The sequence below is a fragment of the Clavelina lepadiformis genome, chromosome 1 (assembly GCF_947623445.1).
Source record: "Clavelina lepadiformis chromosome 1, kaClaLepa1.1, whole genome shotgun sequence".
Taxonomy (NCBI): Eukaryota; Metazoa; Chordata; class Ascidiacea; order Aplousobranchia; family Clavelinidae; genus Clavelina; species Clavelina lepadiformis.
This window is the reverse complement of record NC_135240.1, coordinates 21,600,296-21,625,963: the sequence shown is the minus strand read 5'-3', so window position 1 is coordinate 21,625,963 and position 25,668 is coordinate 21,600,296. Positions and strand designations below refer to the sequence as shown.

Here is a 25,668-nt window from a genome sequence, read left to right as displayed (position 1 = left end):
CATTCTAAATGGCGAAATGTACAGGTTGTCTTGTGAGGTTTGTTAGTAGTCTAACTGACACAGACTGTAGAGTTAGGCATATAGACGCACTACATACATTATTTTCCAGAGCTTCAGTGGCGCAATTAAGGTTCGTTTTTTTGCACTTATTGACTTGGGAAGAACTAATGTGCACTCAATTTGGACTTATTTAAAAACTGAATAAGTCAAACTGTGTACATTACAGTGCAATTGTGCACTTGCATTGCGTCCGGGCATTTTTGCCTACTGCACTTGTCAGTTTTGGTTGTTTGGCATACCCAATATCTAGCTGAAAATGGCTATAATCTGCAGTCAGGTAACTGACCAATGTAACTGTTGTAGTAATTGTAACTAAAGTAGTTCTGTAGTTACAGGCTACTAAATAGTACCAATTTCAGAAAGGCAACGTCTATTTCACTGGCTGCCAGTTTCCGAATTTGGAAAAAGCAACTTTGATAAAAGGCTAAAACTAGTTTCAGAATTGATATTTTCTTCTTTGATAAACGGCGGCCGGTGAAGTAGACACTTATTTTACCTGCTGCCGTTTACTGAAGTAGGAAATAATGTATATGGTAAATGGCAATTACACTAGTGAATCGAATTGAAATATATGCTAATTTTCAACTTAAAACGATCTACTACTTTTTCCAAAGTGTAAATTAACCTAAAACTAATCCCACCTGAATCTTAAAATAAATGCTGTTTTTCAACTTAAAATCACATTTTTTCCAAAGTCTAAGTTAATTTAAAACTAAACCCTTCCGACCCAAACTCTCATATTTCATTACTATAGGGTCAGGTAGCCAGTTTACCAAAGTACCGCTTGTCTGAATTTTACCAAAAAGTTGCCATTTCAATATTAATTTTTGGTCAAATTTAATGGAGTTTTTGCAAGTACAGTCGAAATCGGTTAATCGCATATCGGTTAAAGGCATAAATCGCTTTATAGCATAGCATTGCATAATCCCAAACCATTCCCATTCACTTGTGAAGAAAATTCAACGGTAAATCGCATAAGGGTCAATCGTATAAATCGGTTAATCGAATAGGAATTCTTGATTGATTTGTAGACTTTTATCACTTAACCGCATATTTCCTTTGATGAAGTGTTAAGTTGCTGAAGATTATCCTCACCTATAAACAAAAATCATCGCAAGATCTCCCATAACCCGCAGCGATTAAATACACGACAAGACACTGAAGACAGCAGTTGTGAATTAAAGACAGATGTGATTAAATTCACCGCAAGGCTGAAGGCTATAGAGACAGTAGCACGTAAATGATTTGAACAATAAAGTAAAACTTCTCGAAAAAAGGCCTTCTCTACAGTGATTATGAACCACAAGACTAATTTTTATTTAAGGATTGTTACGTCGCAAAGCGCAAACCACTGCAGAAACATAGAATACCTGTACTGTACTGTAGCTTACGTATACGATATAAAATGCCAGGAAATAGTAAGCCAGCAAAGCGAAAAGATTTATGTCTGTCCGATAGAATCCTTGTTATTGAAAAATTGGAAAAGAAAGCATCTCAGTGCGAAGTTGCCAAGGAGTTTGGAATTTCACAGTCCCAAGTGTCGCGCATTTGGAAGACGAAGCAGAAGCTTTTATCCGCACATCAAGGCAACATAAACCCATCGCGGAAAAGAGCAAGGGTGAGCACACATGCGAATGTAGAAGAGGCTTTACTGCTTTGGTTCAAGCAAGCTAAAAGTAGACGACTTGTTATCAGTGGCCCCATGTTGCTTGAAAAGGCTAAAGACTTGGGAAAGCTGATGAATGATGATTTCGATCCATCACCTGCCTGGATACAGCGCTGGAGAGAACGAAATTTAATTGTTTTTAAAAGACAACATGGAGAAAAACAGGATCACGATTCTGAAGCAGCTAAACACTGGATAACATCTGTGTGGCCCCGCATACAAGATCGTTACGCTGCTTCAGAGATTTACAATTGTGATGAGACAGGTCTTTACTATCGTGCCCTACCGGAAGGAACAATGTGTTTTAAAAATGAAAAGCTTTCCGGCGGGAAGAAGTCAAAAGAACGTCTGACGGTTTTGCTAACATCGAATATGGATGGTTCAGATAAAAGAAAACTTTTCGTTGTTGGCAAATCTGCTAAACCACGTTGTTTCAGGGGAGTGAAAACGCTTCCGGTAATTTACCGATCCAACACTATTGCTTCGATGACGCCCACACTTTTTAAGCAATGGATTGAAAGCTTCGACGCTTCTTTACTAAAGAAAGGCAAAAAAGTGTGCTTGCTGTTAGACAATTGTTCTGCGCACAAAATAGAAGACAGTGCTTTGAAATGTATTGAACTTGCTTACTTGCCGCCCAACACAACTTCATCTGTACAGCCTCTTGATCAAGGCATTATAAAAAACTTTAAGCATCATTACCGGCGGCGAATGCTACAAAAGATCGTGCTCACAATTGATTCAAATGAAGACATCACAGCAACGGAAGTGGCTCGATCTTTGTCTGTACTCAGTGCAATCAATTTTATGAGTGCTTCCTGGACGGACGTTTCCAAGGAAACAATTCAAAATTGCTTTTCTAGGGGCTTAACACCAGCTGTTTCTGATGAGCCCTTTCTTGGCTTCCCACCTGCGGAAATTCCACGGGCTTTCACTGAGAAAGATTATGATGAATACGTACGCATAGACGATGACCTTGAAGTAGCCGGCTTTCAAACCGACAGTGAACTATGCGATAAAGTGACCCAGGGCCGAGAAGACAATGAAGAAGCAGATGAAAGCTGTGATGCAGTTGTTATCATTCCGCCAAAAAACAAAGAAGTGCTTGACGCACTGCACACAATCCATCGGCGACTAAATGTTCAGGGAATGGACATGGACAAATTTTTTCCTCTGGAACAGCAACTGCTTAACAACATGTCGGAAAATATTAAACAAACTACAATTGAGAGTTATTTTAATAAAAATTGATTTCCGTTTTTGTTTCGTGTTTTTTTTTGTGTCGAAATCGAAAAGAAGGAAGCTCACTTGTTGCGTCATAATGCATTGTGTCATTCCAAAAATCGGCGAAAGAGCAAGAATGTGTACGCTGGTGTTTAAAAGAGAATAGCGGAGAAAATGTAGGAAACGCATACATCGGTTAATTGCATAAAAAAGCTTGGCAAATTGACTATGCGATTAACCGATTTCGACTGTAGTAAATAAAATTCCTTTTCAAACTGCATACCAATGGCGAACGATAATGGCAAAATATAAACAATACAAGTTTCAAGTCTCTCACGTTTTAAGTTCCATCACTTCAAACTCACCCACTTCGGAAAAAACCTGATTTTCAAGCCTAATACAAAATTTTGATGTCCAGTTCAAAAGCTGTTATATCTCACGAAAGAGTTACAGAGCCATTTTTTCGCACCCTTGCGCATTAATTCCTCCATGTTTGTTTAAATGTTTTTGTTGACTGGCTCCATTCCAGGAATAACTGAGTACAGTGCAAAAAAGTTACAATTACTTGAAAATTTTTGGGTTAATAACATACAATAAAAATGAGAAGCCCTGATATAGGTGATTGAAAAAAATCTTACCACCCAAAAAAATGATGGCTACAAACCACTTTGCTGACAAGCGACTTGTTTGTTAAGAAACATCGCAAGTGACGTGTGTAGATTTGCGATGTTCACACTGGATTGGTAGACCGCTGGAGGTTGGCTACTTGAAAATTAGACCTTGGGTTAATAAAGGTTGGGCACTCCTGGTCTAACCCGTAGGGTCATACCAGGACGGGAGTATCTTTCATGCACCAATAAACATTATGAATGAACTTTATCTTGATGATTGGACGTTTAATAGTGTATTTAGTGTCCGTGGTTAACATCGTAATGAGTAGGCCTAAATACAAAACTGAATGTTCGTAAGTCGAGGAGTTACTGTTTGCTCAAAACCTTAAACAATAGCTTAGATTCCTTTACGAAGCAAAGACGCATTTAGGCTATTTAAAAATGCAATCACTTCGTTAGTGGTTTATGGGGTGGATAAATTTTTTTATTAAAACACTATGGACGCAGAATTAATAAAACTGAGATCCTTCTTATTTCCTTCATTGCGCCCTTGCATTGAATTTCTTCCCAAAATTTAAATCTCTCCGATGGTGCAGGTATAGACATCATATCACAAACGCAACTTCTCTCAGGTACATACATACAGAAAGCCTTCTACAAACATAGTTAAGGTAATTGTTTTTCGTAAAGTATAAGTTAGTCAATTCTTAACATTTTTTGGTAATTAAATTTCATTTGAATAAATTGATCAGAATTTGCCATTGGTAGTCAGTTGATTATTTAATTTTTAAGGTTAAATACTTTTGTGTTTGACACAGCAAATAATAAAAGGTTTGGTTGGTCACACCGTCAAAGTAACGTAGCACTAGTCCACAAAGACTATTAAAAATTGAATAAAACAACTTATTTAACGTTTACTCGATTATTTGGTAAGCATATAGTCGCCTCAAGTGACAAAACAAAAGGTTACACATAAAAAACTGTGTTTTTTCTAATGGCCTCGCTATTGACTTGGGGTCTGTTAGCAAACCACTGGTAGACCGCGGTCGACTGGTTGGGCACTGCTGGTGTAGATAATACAAAATGGGGTGTACCATAACAACAAGAAACTTGTAAATGTTGTATTATTTTTTTAGCAATATCTCTCATTCCATATGCCCCACACAGTATGACAAAGCGAGAATTTAAAGTGCATGGTCCTGTGCCTTCAGGGCAGTGCACGAGTGTGCAACTGTTTTACAGTGTTAAAACAGTCTTTAATTGTATTTATTTCGCATAAGATTTACATTGTCTTTTTGTGAACTGTAGCTCTTAATGATGATATACATATGTATGTAATATTATTATGGCATCAACTAGACTGCTTCTCGCAATTTCTCAGGAAGACATTGATGGATTGTCAAAGGATGTTGAAGGAAAATTGGAGAACTATTTGCAAGCAAGAGAAACTACCATTTCTAGTTTAGAGGGTGACATACAAAAGATTAAAGCAGACTATGGTAATCAGGGACTTGTATTTTAACCTTTTTTATTTTTGGGGCGGCTATCACAGGGGCAACCAAGTGACCTTGGAGTTGTTTTCCACCTGGTCAGCGTAAAGAATTAATTTTTATGAATGCAATTGTGTTGGTTATTCAAGCAGTGCAAAGTATAACAACAGTATCAGTTAGATCACACATCAGCTATCATTTACATAACACAACAGTCCTGTCTTACATTAAACAGACAAATTTCCTTTCCTTGGTAACATAGGCAATTCTGAAAATACCTGGGAGGGCCAAAAAGTTTGTAGAATCAAGTGATATAGTGCTTAAGTTTAAAATAAATTTTCATAAGTTATTTGCAAGCATTCAATGACTTAAATTCGTCAATTTGTATAGCATGCCACCCTCAAGTTATATATCTGCTTCTCTTACATATATTTAATTTGTCTGTCTCCCTTCGGCTTATCTTACGTCTCTAACAGTCAATTATTACATCATAATTAGCAGTGTTTGTTTCCATCAACATAAGGGTTGTAATAATATTCATAAACGTTTTACACCAAAAAACGTCAATGTACCAGCACATAGAATTACATGGCATGCCACCACCAAAATATACTTGAGATGTAAAACAATTTTGGTATCACATGAGGGTAAATACCTTTCCATGCCAGATTTCAAAAATAAATAAATTGTATAATAAATTGTTAGCATTTATAAACATTTAGCAGCTAAATTACTTGTAAAAATTGCAAGCTAAAACTTGCAGAGTGAAATAGTTGTGGTCCTTTTTAATTGTTCCCAAAATTGATGATACCTGTTAGCATTGCTCTGATATGCATGAACATAATAGATCACGACAAAATAGTGAAGAATGGGTTTCCATATGAAATCCTGTATATATAATATGCAGGTCCATATTATAATATGATTGATTAAGAATAATTATTCTTAATTCACTGTGCTCCACTTGTAAGAAAACTCTGTCTAAATATTTTCAGAACAAAAATGTTATGAACTGGACAAGAAGTTTATTGAAAGTGCAAGTCGCTTGGACAGTGAGTCTTCAAATAATGAGAAAATAACTGCACGCTGCAAGGAACTAGGTAAACAATTTGAACTTGAAGTGAAGTTAAATGAATGAACAATGAAGTTAAATGTGACAATGTAAGCTCTGTGACATTTACTGAAGTCTTCGACATCGACATTTTAGTAATTATTTTGTTAATAACATAACTGATATTTTCCAATTATATGATATGGCTATACACGACATGTTTTACATGTGCATGCACATCTGGAATTAACTGTGCTCGAGGTTATGAAACTTAGATCAGTATATCTATGTATGAGTATTTAAATTTATATAACTTGTTTCAGAATCTGAACTTCAAGAATTAATTGCAAAACAAGAAACGACTGAAAAAAGCCTTCATGAAAGTCAACAAGAAAATGTTGCATTTCAGAGAGTCAAAGACAGCTGGAATGAAGATAAACTTAGCCTGCAACACTTGCTTGAAAAGAGGGAACTTGAAATCGCGAGGCTAAATGGTTATTTTTACGATTTTCACTTTTGTTAAAATCTATGTGTAAAATATGATATCTTCAAAATTACAGTGCAATTGTGGCCATCGCAAATTTTTACTTTGAAACTTCAAGCTCTTAAGGTTAATGTTTGTTTAGATGAATGGAAGTCAATGTCTGAGAGATTGAGTGAAATGACTGCTCAAAAGAACGAGTTGCAGGTATGCTGTTTTAACAACATGATATCAATTTATTACAATTGCTTTGGTGAATGGTTAAGCACATTTTAAAATTGTAATTGCGTTTTTCATTACTTTTATCCACATAGTCAAAGATTTGCCTTCGTTTTGATTACTTTTTAATTGTAAAGAAGAAAACAAAATTTTAGGTTGCTGCTTTTGACCCTAGTATTTCATCACTGGTACCGAAGTGAGATAAGTGTTCTTTTCAGGGTGGTTATATATGATTCTTTTGCAGTTAAAATTAGACGAGATATCGAGTAGCGAAGTGACATCACACTACCATGTTAAACGTATTGAGCAAGAAAAAGAATTACTCACTCAGCAAAACACTCAACTTTCTGAAGAACTTAACCAGAAAACTAATGAATTGGTGGCAGTTAGAAAGCAAAAGGTATCAAAATAGCTTCATATGTTGAATTTTGCTTTGCATGAAGTTTTGCAAGCATGCTGTACCAGCTGGCCCAATGGGCATTACATAACTCTGATGGTTCGGTTTGTGTTTAGGGAAATGAGTTGATATCTCTTCGTGGACAATTTGAACTAAACTGCAATGAAAACAAACAATTAATTGAAACAATTAGCAATCTGAAGAAGAGTGACGCTGCCCAGCAAGACAAAATAAATGAACTTCATAAGAAACTTTCCAAGGCAAGTGCAGTAAAATTGTAGAATAAAATTTGTATATTAGTGTGTTATAGTATGTTCATATAACATTAAACTTGCAATACTTTTGGTCACTAGTAAAATGGGTGATCTCACTACTCAGATTTGTTACATATTATGATCAAATGTTATGATCTCATTACAGTGTTAGCCAACTTAACTGCAAGGGCAATAAACTACTATTAATTTCATACAGAAATAACAATAACTTCAACATAAGATCAAGTCTTTATTCATGTGGATGTACAGTTGGAGCTAATTGACAAACTTTTTGTTTAGGCCACTGAAGATTTCCATTCCAGGGAAGAATTGTACAGAAACGAACTTCAGTCACAGACTCGACTTGCGGATTTGTATAAGGCATCTGCAGAGGATTCTGAGAAAAAGTGCACGGAGCTCATTTCTGCTGTTGAAGAGCTACAGACTGTGGTTAAGACCAATTGTGACAGTGAGTACGGCTGCTTGATGCAGAGTTACTGAATTTTGCCAGAAAAAATGTTTATGATTCTAACATGTCAAAATGTTGATTTTATTGTTCAGATAATGATGCTCTGCAACAACAACTAACAAAAGCAGAGGCTAAGGTTGCTGAGCATTACACAGAGAGTGAAAGGTGGCTTGTTTTTGTTCATCTGGGCAATTTATAACAGAAATCAAGATGACTAGGGCTATGTTCTGCTATCTTTTGTTTAACAGATATTTTTTCATTTCCCAATTGTGTTTTAGTTAGAATATCATATTTAGCAGACACTGTGTTAGCACCATTTAAACACCTGTTTTGCTTTGTTTTGAAAGTGTTGTCCACGTTTCTGGTACAAGCTTTTTACATTATGACCATAACTTGCAGGCTGAAAAAAGAACTGGAAAGTGCAAATGATTTACTTGCAGCTCACAGAGGACAGGAATTATCTCAAGAACAACTTGCAGAAATGTGCCCAACAGCAGCACTTACAAGCAAGTTTATTAAGTCAGGAATGACTTTAACACAGGTACAGGAATTTATGGTTATTTGTATGATTGTGAATAAGTATTTTCCAGCCAACGTTTTAATGTCATTTTGCATTGCATTTTGCAGATTTATGTTCAACATATCGAACAGTCTGACGAACTGGTGGTTGTTAAAGAGGAAAATCGCCGCTTAAATGAAGCAATGGATTCAATTCTTGAGGTTGGTTATTCTTCAAGTTGATTTGATCATGTGAAAGTACACATGCAACAATGTAGTTGTATAGTTTGTTTTTCTACACATAACGTTTGCAGTATGATTGTAATAGTGTCACTATTTTTAAGTAAAAATGTTAAAAGAAACTTATTTTTACGTTGTTAATTACATTCCTAACAGGAGTTGAATGCAAAAGCACCGTTACTGAAACGTCAACGTGAAGATTATGAACGTGCATTAATAACTATAAGCCAGCTTACAAAGCAAACAGATGAAGCTTCTATGGAATTTCAGCAACTGCGACAAGAAGCTGATGATGCTGTGAGGCGTAGCGCTCACTTGAATAATGATAATGTAAAATTAAGGAAAGAAGCCAATGATTTATCCAAACAGGTATAATGGTATATATTATTAAATTTGGCCCTTAAGTACTAGGCCTGTTACACTTGAGTTTTTGCTACATTTTTTGCGAAGAATAATATCTATTTCTTTGCAATAGGTTTGCTTTTTACTGAAAGAGATAGAAGAAACTAGAGGCAGGCAGATTATCATGTCACCCCAAAAACATGGCGATTCATCACTCCTAGTGGTAAATGAAGACGGTTCATGCAACGATGTAAGCAGCACGTCTGAGCTTATTTCGCAAACTCTTGTCACATTCAAGGATATCGCTGAACTCCAGGAGCAAAATCAGAAACTTTTGGGAGTGAGTGGAATAGGAAAATATAGGCGTGCTGCATATAAATTGATTTAAATGTGGCATTGTATGTAGGCTGTAGAGGCACTGGACCACAATTTCAGATTAACTTTAAATTTCTTAATGCAAATTTATTTATTTGCTGTTTCTCAGGTTATTCGTGAATTGAGTGAAGACAGGGAAAACGCTGAACAGGAAGGCGTAGACGAGAAAACTCGTGTACTTCAAACTGAGTTGGAAAGTGCTCGTGATGAATTAGAAAGACTCAGAGAGGATAGAGGTAGACAAATGACAATGGTTGAAGCTGTTGTTCGTCAACGGGACATGTATCGGGTTCTTCTTGCCCAAAACCCTGAGGTACAGAAAACTGGTAATTTTAAAGAAAAATCTTGAAAGTATGATAACTCAATTAGTTAAATTATGTTCAAACTTTGTGAAGAAAAGTTATTACTACCCCACATATCGCAATGGGCGATCAGACAATTCAACCAAAGCACTATTAAACCCAGGACAATTCAAGCAACAGATGTTGGTTGGGTTGCCCTGGGTTGAATTGTCCGTGGATCGAATTCACCTGAAATCATCTAAATGTAGTAATACTTGGAGTTACTCTTGTTCACCTTACAGGGTGGTGTGCCTCCCAGTGTCATCGCAAGTCCAGCATTGCTTTCTGATCAGTCATTGATGAACACAAGTCAATTGACCACTAGTTCTTCTCCTGCTACTCCCAAAGGCAGATTCATAAGCAGAACTGCAGATATCACTTCTGTTGAACAAACTAAAAAAGCTATTGCTCAGCTGCAGGAAGAATACACAGGATACAAAAACGAAGTCTTAGAAAACAACAAGTAATAACCATTTTCTGAGCTGGAACAGCTCAGTCAGAAATATGTTTTCTTCTTGTATGTATTCTACAGTTTTTTTCAAGTTACATAGCGATCAAAGTACTGTTGCAGTTATAATTATCTCTATAGTAATTTCTTAAAAAGTATAACAACAGAATATCTACTTTGATGATAAAATACATTTATTGCTGATTAAATAATTTAATCATGCAGAATTCTGGATGATAAAATGGAGGAATTGAGGACACAATTATCACAGTCAAGAGCAAGCTGTGCCAAGTTGGAAGCACAGCTCGAGTTTTCAAAGGAGCGTTATGACATGATGAAACAAAATGCTGATAATGGCAAGAAAGTAAGCTGGCAATTTTTCTTGCTTTCAAAATTGTTAATTTTTGTATTTCTACCAAATGTTTACCAATATGAGTATTTATTTTTTAGGAATGTGAAGCACTGAGAGCGAAAAGCAATCAACTATACAACATAATTCAACAGAGCGAGAGAAATGTAAGCAATATGAACGCAGAACTTAGCGCTACAAAAGAACTCTGCAGCAAATTACAGGTCTGTAAAAACTACATATTTTTTATGCCTCTACCCACTACCATAGTTAACCTACTTGTGCAGTTGTTTTATGCGTAACTACAGTACTTACCTTATATTATGTCTGCTGACCGTTAATGGTAGTGGTAAATTTTGTTTTCAGGCTCGCTTAGAGATGAGCAAAAGTGAACTTGAAATTTCAAAACGGAGTGAGGAACGTCTTGTGGCCGAAAATACATCCTTGCAAAGAGAGCAGAGAAGCCAAACTGTTCTGCTCAGCAACTTACAAAGCATGCAGCAGAGCATGGAAAAACAAGCATTTGAGGTTTGCATTTTAGCAGTGTCATGTTGCTGTATTGTAATGCTTTTTGACAAATACGGATGTCACAGTTGACTCTGGATCACAAGTCAGTTTTTGGTCAACTCCCAAAATTGTGTTCAACTCAATGTTTCATCACAATCCTTTATGTTGTTTCCATTAAGTACTTGTGTATAACATTGCACCATTTTGTCAAGTATACACTCCAACTGTTGACTTGACAAAATGAAATATTGCCATGATGCGATGTTCAAAAACTTTTAATGTTTCTTTCACTGCATTGAATATACATGAAAAGGCTCATGCAAAGAGCAACTCGTGCAAATTTTGCATATCATTCAAGCTCATTAAATCAGATAAAACATCTTGCATAAAATAAAACATTTGTGCACTTGTATTGAAGCAAGTGTGGTTGCTTACTTTGCTAGAAGCAGGTAGTATCTCTGTTTAGGCATTGATATCTGCAGAGAATGTACTAGCGTATGTACTTGAACTCCGTATTTGTAAGTTCTTTAAATTAGAGGTAGCATGTACAATGATACACTAAATATTTGTTTCAGAATATTTAATGGTTAAACGAATTACATAGATTGATTATTTCTGGAAATGCATCTTTAATTACAGGTGAAATCCCAGCTTCATACCAGGGTTGAAGCACAGGAAAGAGAAATCTCCTCACTTCGACAAAGCAATCATTCACTTACACAGAGCAAACTTGAAGCATTACAGGTTTGTTTTAAAGGTTTTTTTTTGTGTTTTTGGTTAGTTACTTATGATTTTATGTGTTCTAGGTTGCATTTCATATGCTATTTAATATTTAAAAGATCATTTTCTTGGTAATTTGGTGTTACGTTAACTTTCTTTTACACCCAGGGTGTGGAGAAGCAGCTTTATGCTGTTCAGAAGCTGCATGAAGCGGAACAGGGTAGGGCCAGCAAGTTAAATGAAGAGTTAGAGAGTCTAAGACGGCAGAATGATGCCCTGGAACATGAAAGAGATGAAAACATGGCAAAATTGGTTGCTGTTGAAGAACGGCTTGCTAGAGTAGCTGGTGGACAAGTGGTAAAATTGCTTCGTTTATTCGTTGACCAATTTAGTATAATTAATGTTTATACTTTGCTGTTATTGTTGCTATTTTAGTGTGATGTTTTGGAGTCGTATATGTGATGTTTAATTTTATGATATACTATATTTTTTCAAGTTTAGTGTGTTTGCCAGAGTTTCTATTAAAAAGATAGGTTTTATATACTGCATGCCATATACTTGGGTTTATATGAAAGTATTTTCAAATTTTTTATCAGCTTGCTGCAGAGACTGTGTCTCCTGCTAGTGATGTTAATACAATCAGAAGTTTAAGGCAAGAAATCAGAGACAAAAGTGCTGAAATAACAAGTCTTGAATCTCGTTTGGAAAAAGCAAAAAAAAACATTGAACATCTTAAAGAAGTATCACTGGCCGCCGAAGAAAGCCTTAAACAGGTTAGTGCATTGACTAAAGTTACCAAAAACTGCAAAGGATAACTAAAAATCTCAACCCTGTAATCAACCACCAACACACACGCAAGTAGATTCTAACATTTAATCAGAACAGTGTATAAGATGCATTCGCGTTTAACGGCAACAGGTTAGTAACTGTATGTAAATGATGAAACTTCTAGAACAATGAAAGCAACAAGGAATTGCTGGACACCCTTCAAACCCGTCTATTGAAGAGTAACAACCGTCAGGTGACTCTTGAACAACAACTGGCTCAGACTGAAGAAGAAAATCATGCATTGAAAAACGACAAGTACAAAGTGACAGGTAAAAGCAACTGCTTTTATACCACTTACTGTGTTACCATGTTATAAAAACCTATTACTTTCCCACATTACAAACTTGGTCATTTTAGGTGAAGTTGAAAAGCAGACAGCTGATCTTCGCAAGCAGCTCTCTATATTGCAAGCTGAGTTGGAAGCTTCATCGCGCAGAATGAGTGAAGCTGTGTTGAATGAACAAATTGCAAGAGAAGATTTAAAGCATCAGGTACATATGATGCTGAGTTTTTCTTACACAAGTCACATACGCTTTAGAGCTAGGGTCTCAAACTGAAATAGTGCTCTGAGCTGTCTTGGGAAATTTCTTCAAGTTAAATTGCAGGCTGCACCAACAAATCAAAGTTTAGCTTATCCTAGTTATTTCAAATAGATTGTTAGGTGGCCGGTTAATTCAACTCAGGACAAGTAAACCTAGGGCAACTTAATTATACTATTAAATCCAGGACAATTCAACACAAGGATTATTCAACCCAAATATGTTGGTTGGGTCGTCCTGGGTTAAATCGACGTGTAACCAGAGTATTATGCTTATTCCCATGAGGTGTCTCGATCATAGCTTTTAGAAATGTTCAATTTCTTTTGTCAGCACTGTAGTTAAGACAAAATCGATTACACAGTTCAAACTAACTGTTTGGCCATGTTAGAATCGTTTAATTGCTGTAACTAATGGAACTTTCCTAGAGTTAACGTAACAAGTCAGACATATATCTGGCAAATTTTAATGTTGCTGCCACACACGCAGTTGCGTATACATGTTTTTTTGTTGAAATTTTTTCATTACAAGCCTGGACGTGGATTTAACCATTTCACCAGTCGGGTAGGACCATATAATTGAAATTTGAAATCCACTGATTTCAAGTCAAGGATTTTCAACAGAACTGTTTTTGTCTTTCAAGATGGCTAAAGCAGATGAAGCTAGTGACAATTACCAACGTGAGATGATTTTACATGCTAGTGCAATGCAGCAGCTCATCCAACTGAAGGTAATGAGTTACATCTGCTTTTTCCCCTGGGCTTGAGTTAAATGCTGGTTATCGCACGGATAAAAAACCTTTAGGAAAAAGCCAAGAGCTTTGATGCTGACCTGGAGAAAGTGACAAGTCAATCGCGGTCAGCTGAAGACAGCCTGAAGGAAAAAAGCGAAGGATGGAATGAGATTGAAGAAAAATTAAAACTTGAAAATCAGCAGCAAAAACAAAGAGTGATGGGTAAAAATATATTGTTAGCAGCAAACTTGTTTCAAATTTTGTTTTAAGTAATCGGAAATAGATTTAATTAACCTAAAATAAATTTATTGGTTTTTTGTTCCCTGTTTACTTTGTTATTGGCGAATTCTACTTTGTTTTTCTTTAATAATCACAATCGACAGACATCGAAGAACAAAACAAGCTTCTGCATGAAAATATTGAAAAACTGAGCAACCAGTTGCTCGATGTGCAAAGCAAACAAGCTGCCATAAGTACTCAATCGCCAATGAAACTCTTCCATTCTCGTGACCCAGTTGCTGCTGCAACCTCAGCTGCAGAGGGCAGTGAAGACAAATCGACTCAGCAGTTGTTGGATGTCATTAAATTCTTAAGACGTGAAAAGGAAATATCTGATACAAAGTGTGAGGTAAAATTGAAACAAAAATGTTTGGTTTTCTGTGTTTATTGGGTTCTTTACAAAGCAATCACACCTTTTATCTTTAAATAAAAATTTCTTGTCACAGCTTGTGCAGTCAGAAGCAACTCGCTTAAGACAACAAATTCAACAGCTTGAAAAACAGATGACAGACACCCAAGAAAATCTGAAGCAAGAACAAATTAAAGTCCAGGTATGCGAGAAAAATGGCACAAGTTTTTTTCTTGCTTGTAGTAGGCATTTTTTGCAGTTGAGTTGCAACTTCTGAATCCAATAACTCTGACCTGCAAAATTGTTTCATCTTTGTTCTCGTGTTATAACCAAACGCTTCGACTTTCTAGGAAAATTGTGTGAAACTAGCTAAGTTAGCATCATTGGAACGGGAAATAGAAGTGCTCCAGTCTGTGAAGGAATTAAATAAGGGTCTTCGTGAAGAAAGAGACAAGCTGGATGCTGATCTTCGATCTTCCAACTCACGCATCTCTCAGCTGCAAGATGACGTGGCTCCTCTTCAGGCCAAGAACAGAGAAATGTCAGCACAATGCATGACATTAATGGTCAGTATCTAGAACTATATCGTTGATGTGTACAACTGTACATGCTTTAAAATATTGAAAAGTGTGCATGCTGCATATAGTGTAATAGAAATAAGTTTTATCAAAACTACAAAAGCTAAGTAAGTAGTGAAGTTAATCGAGGTAACGTGAACAAACAATTATTTATTAAAGAAAAGTACTATTTGCGATAAATTCTAATGATTTTAATTTCATCGCCTTTGTTTGCATTGTCTAGTCAGAGAAAAAGGCATTGAATGAAGAAGTTGATCGTTGGAAAGAGAGAGTGCAACAGATGACGCAATCACCAAGGCGACAGGATCCAGAAGAATATCGTCGTCTATTGGTTGAAAAAGCTGCATTGGCTAAACAGATTGAATCTCTCAGCAAAGAACTGTCAGAACAAAAGTAAGGTTATTAATAATTGCTGAGGCTGAAAAATAGCTGAGTAGCTTTAACCTAAAATATTAAAACTTAGTATTGTGGAATATTTTCAATAGTAGAATCAAGCACTGCTGGAGTAGGTCTGGTTCAGTATTTTCTTATAAAACCTCATAACTATTTTTTGTAATTTCTACCATAACATTTAATACTGTTTTGCTTTGGAGAGTGATAAATGCAGTTTGAAACACGTCAGTTTTGCATGAATCAAAGTTTATGTGCATTTATCACAATTATTGCAAACACCTGGAATATTTAGTTTGATTTCCATTGTATTGAATTCTACGAAGCATTTTTATTTCATGCTTTCAAACATTGCTTTGTCAGGCAAGAGTGTTCATCCCTTAAAGGACAAATACGTAATTTGGATGCAAGCTTGCAATCTCAGAAAGTTGCAACCGCAAAGCATGAAAAGGAAAGTTCAGCCAAGCATGAGGAAATTGGCAAATTGAAAAAAGATGTTGAGGAGAAAATTCAAACAATTAATAGGGTTAGAAAAGCTTCACTTTGTGTGTGACATTAAATGTTTGTTAGATTTTCTTCATTTAATATCTTCTCATGCAAAATTATGTTATTTGTATCTGTGAGTGAAACCGTTTAGAAAAAGTTATTTATAAATTTGATTACTTTTCGTAGATTCGACGAGTTGGACGAAGATTCAAAACGCAGTACGAAGAATTACTTGCAAAACAAAAGGTTGAAATTCTGCCACTTAGCCGTTTAATTGTTACAAGATTCATACCTCCCATTTAATTTATACCTTTTTACTGCTATGCACACAGAGAAACGTCTGAAACCGTTGTGATCTTTGTTGTTATCTTGACACGTAATAAAGTTAATAATAGTAAAACAAGTTAAATTACTACCACATTAATAATAAAAGTTAGTTTATAATAAAATGTCCCCATTACAGGAAATAGAGAGCAAGGAGCAAGCTGCTAAGGCCCAGGAAGAATCACAAGCTGGAGGTGAACCATCAACAACCGAAGCAACATCTGATAGTCGAAAGGAAATGGAAGCCAAAGCTATGGAGGAAAGAGCTCGCTTGCAAGCGCTCAATCAAGAACTTACACGATCATCAGAGGAGAATGGTACGCTGAAAGCCAAATGTGAAGAATTGACCAAACAGGTTTGTGCCATCAGTAGAAGGTTTGTGTTTCTTTTAATGCTGCTGTATGTACCAGATTATCTAATTATATACCTAGCATTATACTCACGAGTAATGTTTTACTTCATTGCAGTTGCAAGAAAGCAATGAAAATCAGAATAAACTAAATGAAGAAATACTTGTATTACAAACTCAATGCGAAGAAAAGTCAAAGACTGTTTTAGAAACAAAGGTAAACCTCTTAAAAATCTAACACGTCCATTTCAAATAACATATAAAACTGTTGTTTTTGATAAATTGAGTATATTTGGCATGTGTGTGAATTGTTGGTTGCATAAATTTTCAGAAACAATTGGAAGAGATGTCTGAGAAAGAAAAGAAATTTAGCAAATTACTTACTCTTGCAAAACAACAAATTGAAAAACTACGAAAAGAAAATACGGTACAGCATTGTTATTTTAATTGCAAATATATAGACCAGCATTTTTATTTGATATCATACTCTGTCGTAGGAATCAAGTAAAGAACGCAGACGTTTGCAAGAAGAACTGAAAAAAATCGATATGGAAAGAAAGAATGAAGCTGAAGGGAAGGCAGAGCACCAAGCCAAAGTATGTTTTTTGTTACACTATATCTTCTCTTTATTTAAACTCTACTGAAATACTCACGTCTTTGGTTTTTCATTTCTTGTAGCCACTAAAAACAACGATTTTTTCTTGTTAGATTGAGGATTTGCAACGTAAGTTAAACGAGAGTCGTGCAGCTAACCCTTCTGCCTCCGGCCAAAGTACAGAACCTCGCAAAGCAGCAAACATACGGCCAATGCCGTCACAGAAAGTGAATCAAGTGCCACCAATGCGTATTCAGCCATTTGCCAGGGTACTACCAGAACCCCAGCAGGAAATGCCAGACACTGAAAGACCAGGTATCATTTGACTTAATCATTTAAAATCTTATCACTTAACGCCCTCATGGTATTCTATAATGCTTAACGTGACGTTGAACATAATGTATAATGGACTAATGGTGTTCTTATTTTTGATGTTATTTTATTTTATAACAAACTACTGCTTCTTAATCAAATAACATCTTAATGTTTTATCGTATTCTCATTTCATAAATTATTTTAATTTTGTAGTATCCCAAGTGGCATCTTCATCTATTCAAGCAGCAGGTAAAATAGTTTAAAGAATAATAACAAACATGTAACATGTCAAAACTTCAATTGTTTTTCAACATTTTGATTTTCTTTGTTTGCAAGTTAATTTTGAGTAGTCACAATCCGTCCAATGCTACAGCCAACTTTTTACAGTTGCCACTTCGGTGCCAGCAGTGCAGTCATCCAACCAACCTCCTGCCACTGCATTCGTCTATCCCATGAGTCCTGCCAATCAGCAGCAACAACATGTTGTCAGCTCTGGAAGTCAAGCAGCAGCTCACCTTCAGTCAGCCCAAGTTCAGCAGGAGGAGGATTCAACAAGACCAGCATCCGATCGTGTTCCAGGCTCTGAAGTTACCGACAGTGATAACGCCATAGTCTCATCTTCTGATGACCAAAATTTACAAGATGAGGTAATTCTATGACGTACTCATGGTTATCAAGTAGGGATGTCAATTATGAGAACTTGATTGCAGTTTTTAAGCGAGAAAATCAATCGATTTCGATTCTACACATGTTTACACCTTCACATACCACTTTCTGTTTGTTATTTGTTTGCAATGCACAAAGTAGACACAGAAATGTACAAACAATGAATTGCTGTCGGTAATTTCACCCTCCTTTTTTCTATTTCACCCACTCCTATTTCTGTGGAAAACTACATGCAGTTGTCATGTGCATTCATAAAAAATATTGCATCAGGTAATGCAAATACTGTTTCTTGTGCAATAATTTCGCTATTGAAATAACAGTTGTTAAAAGTTATGAAGTTGCATTGTTAATCATTTCATCACATGGTCTGCTTTGCTCAATTTCTTTTTCCATTATATATCAGGATAGGTATTTAACTTATAGGCAACACTTATATTCATACTAAAGGTTGTTAAATGTTAGCACAAAGTGTCGATTTATCATTTGTGCAGTCAATTAACGTGCATGAAACACTACATGTTTAAGCCTATCTAAAACTGCATTCATGGCGAAGAGAATGGGAACTAGAATTAATTCGACGTACAATGCAGCAAAGCAGGATTTCTCACCAATTTTTTTTTCAAAAACACAATGTGTGTGATGTATTAGCGAGTGAGAAACAATAAGTTGTGCTAATTTCAATAAATTATGAAAATCTCAGTTCCCATTCGGAGTACGATTTCACTAAAACATTTAAGTATGTCATTAACTGTAGCATATCATAGGCTCGTGCTGCATCGTCTAGTGTTGTGGTGAGTGCAGCGAATACAGTTGAACCTGAAGCACCATCTTCCAGTGCGGCTCGATTTGTTGCATCTTCAAGCAGTACAAATGCAAGTGCTGCACCACTCAATCCCAATGCTCGTGGCTTTCTGCCAGTACGTTGCAAGCTATTATTTTATACTGTGCTATTACTTATACATATTTGTTATGGAAAATACTGCAAATATAATATAATCAAATCTTAAATGCATGTAAATCTTCTTACCGGGAGCTAAAAAAGACGTTTTTATTACTTTATTGGGCTTACTTGTACTGCAGCTTTCGAATTTTAATTGAGATAATTAATACTTTGAATAATATTTAGCGTATTTAATGCACCAGGGTCAAAAGCGTACTCATGATCAGACCGAGGAGGCTGTTGCTATTGCTCCTTCTCGGAGCGTACCTGGTAATAGCAGAGAAAGAGAGGCACAGGTTAGCATATTAACGTTATGTACACTACAGTACTGAAATTTTCTCAATCTTTATTGTCAGTTTTGTATCATTTATCCTCATATAAGTACAGTTTTCAAAAGTTGCAGAAATATATCCATCAATATAAAAAAAATATTGAAAAAGTTTAAAGAACATCCCATTTTTTCAAATTGCAACATATTCAGTCCTCTCAGGCAACAGTGGCACCTCTAGCAAAGAGGCAGCGTGGAAGTCCTGACCAATCCAGTGAGAGTATTCCTGTCATCGCACCATCAACTGCAGCTCAACCAGAAACATCTTCACAACCTGCTGTTGGTGAAGTATGTGATGTGTATTTTGGCTGCAGAAACTGCATAATTTAGAATTGTTAATTGTTTAGAATGTGCATAATTTAGAAGCTGTTAGGCTCTGAGGTAAATGTTTTTTGGCTTTATGTGAAGTTGACACTCTCGATATCCAGTCTTTGAATATAATTCGGAACTACCATATTTTAAAAGCAAAATGTTGAGAGCATTAAACAATATAGAGAATAAAAAAGTGATACATTCCACCATAAGTTAGCTCCTGTTGAGGGAAGATCGTTCAGAAATGAACAAGAAGTAGTCCAAGCAGAACTTAGTTTTATATGATGGCTTTTAATACCTAATGAAATTTTCAAAACTTCACCTAAATAATGTATAATTAATTCCAAAGATTGGTTTAGCCACTTAATTTGAGCTTTAAATATTCTGGTAGTATTTGTTCAATTTCAGTATTTAACAAATTTATGTATGAACTAAGCTGAGAATCATTTTTTACAGTCATTGCTGTTTTAGACCAAGACTGTTTATAGTGCAATAGTGTTTTAAGAATCCTGTTGATCGTATGTTGGTTGGAATCTTATAAATTCAGGTCAAAGCAATTTATAAGTAGGACTCACCATTTTAATTCGAAACATGGATTTGTTATTATTGACAGATAGATAAACTAAAGCCTTTGTAAAATTGTCAACCTAAAGTTGTTTAGCTCAAGTTTAGCCGACAGCAGTTTAAATCTGTTAGCTCCCAATAATCCAATTTTAGGTTTTGTTTTGAATGCATTGAATCAAATGACTGAGTTGTTGAGTTCTTCTATTCAGGGCTTATCCTCCCAAGTATACGATCAGAAGCGGCTGCGTTTTGGCAAAATCAAGATCAGTAGATGTACAGTTGGTAATAAAGTGAGCAGGAGTGCCAAAACAGTGCAAGCAATGGAGCCAGACACTGAATCCAGGAAGTTATCTGCATTTCAAAGCGAGGTGATATCAGTTTCGAGCAGAACAACACTCTCAGTTGTTGATGATGAGGAGGATACCTCATCTGAAAGTGAATACTCCGCTTCTCCACCAAGATCTCCCACCAGTGTCATCTTGATAAGTGACACTGATGTTGATGCACAGGTGAAAAAGAACATCACTTCGGAGCAGAACAAGTAATGTAGTGAAAGCTTATTGAGATCTTGGAACAAGGTGCTCATGTATTACAGAGCCAGATTGTCACCAACTTTACTTGTTTTCCTCCTCATGTTGTGTTCTTAATCATGAATTTATCACCAGTGCGATGTGCATGCAGCACGGTCGCACCACAGTTTATTTTGCAACTAACGAGATTAAAACATTTCATTTCTTGGTAATCATTATGCCCATACACTCGACATATAGTATGTGCAAGTACAGGCAAACTGATTAATATAATTGCTTCATTTTTCATTGTTGCAAGACTACTGCTTATCAGTCGATAGCGACTTAAAGGAACTGATTTTCTAAACTTGTATTATATAGAGCGTCTCAAGTATGATTAGACAACCGGATCAATCGCAACTAAGTGCCACATCACAAAGTATTAGACAAGTGGATGTGCAGCCAATGCCACCTGCTGAAAATGAAGGCAAGTCACGTCTAATAGTAAATAAATTTATCTTTCAGGTAGTTTTTAAACAATACTTAAAACGGGGTTGTTTAGCAGTTTATTCATAAATTTTCAAACAAAAATATTTCTATGTTCAACAGACTAAATTTTTTTGCTTGTTATTGAAGAATTTGAGGAGGCCTCGGAAGTATCCCATGATATTCAGATGTATCAAGGTGATGATCAGATGCAACAAGAAGTCGCAACTTCCTCTATTGAAGAGCAGGCCCCGGGGGAAATCATTGTGCTGTCAAGTGATTCAAGTGGAGAAGACGAGGATGAAGATCTTATGCCTGATCAAGTTAGTTAGAGTTAAAGGAAACTGAAGTTTTTATATAGTTATTAGTTATATAGTGTATGTTTGTGTTCCAATTTCCAAATCAGATGAATGTTGAATGTTATTAATATGACCAAAGCATACATGAGAAAGTACGTTCTTCTTGTTTGTTAATCTGTTTTTGTGATAAACTTAGGTTGAAGAGGAGGAGGAGGAGGAGGAGGAGAGTGATGAAAACATTGAGGAAGAGGACATTGAAGAAGGTATGGTAAAAGTTGAGGATTTACCTACCATTTTATTTTATCTGATAAGTTGAAGCGCTTAATTAAGCTTAACTTACCTGTTATCTCTCATCTTGTAAAAGAAGGCAATGATGCAATTGAATCCACCTCACATCTGGAAATTCATCCGGGCCAACAATCTCAGCAGCAAAACCATCCAAGCAATAATCTACCGTTTCTAGTTCTTCCACAAGAGCCGCTGCCACCACGTCCGCGCTTGGCCAGTCGTCCTGGACCTCTAACACCAGGGATTGTGCCTTCCGTAAGTGGCATTAAAAAGCTTGTACAGTATTGGTTGCTAACCACATAAAAATTAACTTAGTTACCACAAAGTTGCTATAACCATGACAAATGCAGTTACAAACGTTTTATTTACATGCCTGACTATACTTTTGGACAATTCTCATAAGTTAGTAATACAATCTTTGGAAGTCTGGTTATGTTGTTTTGTTGTGATTGTCATTCCCAGCCTTTTGCTTTTGCTTTTGTAATAATTGCTCGAACGAAGAGCCACCTGCTCAAAATGTTTGCAAAAAAACCTACTTCTGTGCTCTATGTCGCCAAGAAAAAATTGGAAATGTGTGGAAATGGGTAGCCTATGGTGACATCATCGATTAGTTGTTGCGGCTGATTCTTACATCTTCTATCTTATGTGCTATACCCATTCTTTATTCAAGAACTTTTGAGAACTAACCAAAGATTTATTCAGCTACATAAGTATATTAATTGTAACTGCATTTGTTGTAGTCATTGCTCCATCACACCCTAGTATTTCGAAATGAATTGTTTTCTTGTTATCTAATATTATCGGAAATTGCTCATAACGTCCTCCAATTAAAAGTGGGAATGTTAAATGAAACTGTGAATTTCAAACAGACAATTTTATTGAAATTCTATTAGGAATGGATAGTTCCGCTGCATAGTGACGTGATGTTACGTCTCACACAGTTTTCACAGCGTCATGTAGACCCAGAAAGCATTATTTCTTGACCTCATTTCAAACATGTTGTCATAAAAATGAAGGTCTACATTTCAATTTCGAAGGTGTTTAGTCTTTGGACTTAGGTTTAGCCATATATTGAATATATATAAATCATACAAAGAATTCCCCCAAAATTGATGTTTTTATGCGTAGGCTATGATATTTTTGGTTAAGGAGGTAAAGTAATCTATTCTATGCATGACGCATTTTTATAGCATCGATCCTTTTCGTGGAATACGATAGTCTGATCGCATTGCCATTTAGTCAAATACAAGGCACAACTGATGAAGCTATTAAATCATGTATTGCCTTGATGCTAAACCGAATGGGTTAACGAAACGTTGGCAGAAATAAATTTCTGAATTTCACAAGTTGTGCCTTGTATGTGATGTTAATATGCCTGGTGGCAATCATAGCATTTTTAATTGCCTTTAAAAGAAATTAGAGTAGTTTTGTATGACATTTTCGGTCTTTTTTTGATTGATGAGATTCTTGCAACAAAAAAGAAGGATATTTTCTGAAGTTAAATTAGTTTTAGTTTTTAAAAGGTTGAGCATACAAAGAAGTAAACATACCATAAGTTGAAAAGTAAAAAATGGCATCTGCAGTCACAAAGTTAATTAGAAATCTGTCTCTAACACATTTTTCAGTATCAGGCCACATACCTTGCTGATATTCTATTTGCTTATTAGTTCGTACTACCTACCGAACTTTTTCGGAATATTTATAATGTTATACCCAGTGAACATAATGCACCTGCTATTTATCGACAGTCTACCGATGAGGGAGACGGCATCGTACCTTGCACTCCAACTTTGCCAATTCACAGACATGACGACAGTTATCAATCCATCAGTTCTCCTCGCATTCCAGCTGGCGGACCACCAATACGATTCCGCTTTGAAGATGTTGCTGCTCCCCAGGCATCATTGGAAGCTGTACCAGGAGGTAGTTTACATACTTGTTCCTCAATAACTTACTGTTGATTACCAGCCTATGAATTTATGTTTATTCGTTTGAAACGGTCATAGCAAGCGTTTGAATTCAAAAACTTTTTGACTAATATGTAAACTTTTTTTCTGGTGCGCTTTCTAGGCGTTGGTTCTGTGGACAACACCTTGATGGATCTTACAGGAGCAGCAGGTGAAGAGACCAGCCGTTCTGTACCTAGCATCCCGTCCTCATCTTCTGCTGCCTTCACTGTTCCTAGCGTAATCAGTGATATCAGTGACCTACAATCATCCAATTCTGGCGTAAGTTCAGTTAAGAAGTTGAACAGTAAGCCTTTGAAGAAAAGTAATATTGAAGACTTCGTTTATTTGCTTATTGTTACATGGGTTCTTTTTTAAAAACTGATTCTTACTTTCCAGAATGCGGCTGTAAGCAGTAGCATACAGGAAGGCGAGGGTGAAGCAGAAACGGATGAGTAAGTAATTAGTTCAATGCACTATGAAATACCACAATGCGATACTCTTAACGAATCGCTGAACTTTTGTCTTCTTCAAATATGTGTTCTAACGCAAAACTATTCTGGGTTTTGGCCTACCGGGTTACTCATTGTATACTGTATCATGGTTCACATTTATAGGTTGGAACAAGCCATTCCCACCACAGTAGAAGTTTCTGAAGCTGAAGCAACAACAGAACACAGGAGTGAAGTACGAGAGGCATCGAGCATTCCAATCAACACTCTCAGAGGAAGAAGACGAATTCGAGTTAAAGGTGCATTGGGTGTTTTGTTTTTATTTTGCTATTGTCTTACTAGTACTAGAGTTATTTTTTAAAATCAATGGTATGGTAAGATACGAAGTACTGAGTCCTAGCAGGCGTTGTGTCGTATGACACAGTTTGAACTAAATTAGTCGAATGGTTTGCAATAAATTGGGTATAAATAGCATAAACATTTGTTAACATATGATTGCTGTATGTCCTTACAGGTGCACCAAGATCCGCTAGAGGCCGTGGTGCCAATTCACCATCGACCTCTAACCAGCCTTAACTGTTTAAGTGCAAAATATTCAGTTTTGTTCTGATGCAATTGCTCATTGACTCAACTGTCACTTTTATGTAAACGTTTTGTCGTGGACAGTGTCACGTAATAGCATGTGTACTGCCATTTTCTGAGAAATAAAACCAGCCGAATCTGTTGTTGTTCTGTGTTTCGTTTTGTATGATATTTTCCATGATTTGGTGACTTACGCTGCTAAAAACTTTGTTCTACGATTTTTCTTTGAGTGCCACCTTGTAAATAAATCTGCACAGCAACTCCATTTGCGCGTTAGCTGAGCCTACCAAAGGAATGGAATGCTGGAGAGTGTTCGTTCCAAGATGACCGAAATGCGATCCGAGATAAACAGCTTTGGTGAGGACAAATTGAAAATTGTGGAGTTATATTTAAGAAAACAAGAGTTAAAGCTTCAGTCTTGACAGTTTGTTTCCAATAAATGCTGCGTTGACAAAATAAGTACTGAATATTCAGGGAAAACCGATTTATTTAAAGGCAGAGCTTTTACTCAGCATATAGAATCCGAAGAGAAGGTCTCTTCCGTACCGTGATATGCTTGCCTATAGATAGGTTCAGTTTCACTCAGGCATAACCATTTTCTTTTTAGCATTCTGAGTAAAAAAGGGCGACCTAAAATGTGCTATTATTTAAAGAAAGTTTTGATGCACTTGTACTAAAAAATATTCGAAAATGTACAGGATTTCATCTATACAAAGGCTGAATTTGTGAATTAGTTAATAAAGCAAATTTGCAAATAATAACATCTCCAATGATGAAAAATATTTTGGAAGT

General features: G+C 36.1%; 1 protein-coding gene across 5 annotated transcripts; it reads left to right on the top strand.

Moving 5' to 3' along the window:
* The first annotated feature begins 4,849 nt into the window (after positions 1-4,849).
* LOC143473177 (nucleoprotein TPR-like) lies at positions 4,850-25,019 on the top strand. 5 transcript variants are annotated; one of them, XM_076970072.1, is made up of 50 exons: positions 4,850-5,060; positions 6,047-6,151; positions 6,426-6,596; positions 6,729-6,790; positions 7,047-7,202; positions 7,316-7,459; positions 7,754-7,922; positions 8,015-8,087; positions 8,322-8,463; positions 8,550-8,642; positions 8,817-9,029; positions 9,136-9,342; positions 9,487-9,690; positions 9,961-10,181; positions 10,392-10,530; positions 10,617-10,739; positions 10,882-11,043; positions 11,662-11,766; positions 11,911-12,099; positions 12,339-12,515; positions 12,695-12,839; positions 12,928-13,061; positions 13,750-13,836; positions 13,911-14,061; positions 14,223-14,467; positions 14,565-14,669; positions 14,818-15,033; positions 15,269-15,438; positions 15,799-15,961; positions 16,108-16,167; positions 16,385-16,600; positions 16,713-16,811; positions 16,926-17,021; positions 17,092-17,190; positions 17,303-17,504; positions 17,718-17,753; positions 17,892-18,151; positions 18,935-19,087; positions 19,314-19,406; positions 19,601-19,726; positions 20,524-20,823; positions 21,205-21,310; positions 21,460-21,632; positions 21,805-21,871; positions 21,973-22,151; positions 23,645-23,819; positions 23,967-24,124; positions 24,242-24,297; positions 24,460-24,593; positions 24,809-25,019. In XM_076970072.1, the coding sequence occupies exons 1-50, from the start codon at positions 4,907-4,909 to the stop codon at positions 24,868-24,870; spliced, it is 7,275 nt and encodes a 2,424-aa protein (XP_076826187.1). In that variant the 5' UTR covers positions 4,850-4,906; the 3' UTR covers positions 24,871-25,019. The 5 variants fall into 5 exon arrangements, with proteins under 5 accessions (XP_076826187.1, XP_076826179.1, XP_076826172.1 ...); XM_076970064.1 differs by having other exon boundaries at positions 19,592-19,726; positions 21,976-22,151; XM_076970057.1 differs by having other exon boundaries at positions 19,592-19,726.
* The last annotated feature ends 649 nt before the right edge of the window (positions 25,020-25,668 follow it).

Bases quoted from the DNA above. Each gene is read 5' to 3' on its own strand.
- LOC143473177 (XM_076970057.1), top strand. From the start codon at position 4,907: ATGGCATCAACTAGACTGCTTCTCGCAATTTCTCAGGAAGACATTGAT. The intron at 8,464-8,549 runs GTACAGGAATTT...TGCATTTTGCAG, and splicing joins CAGGAATGACTTTAACACAG to ATTTATGTTCAACATATCGA. The intron at 24,594-24,808 runs GTGCATTGGGTG...ATGTCCTTACAG, and splicing joins AAGACGAATTCGAGTTAAAG to GTGCACCAAGATCCGCTAGA.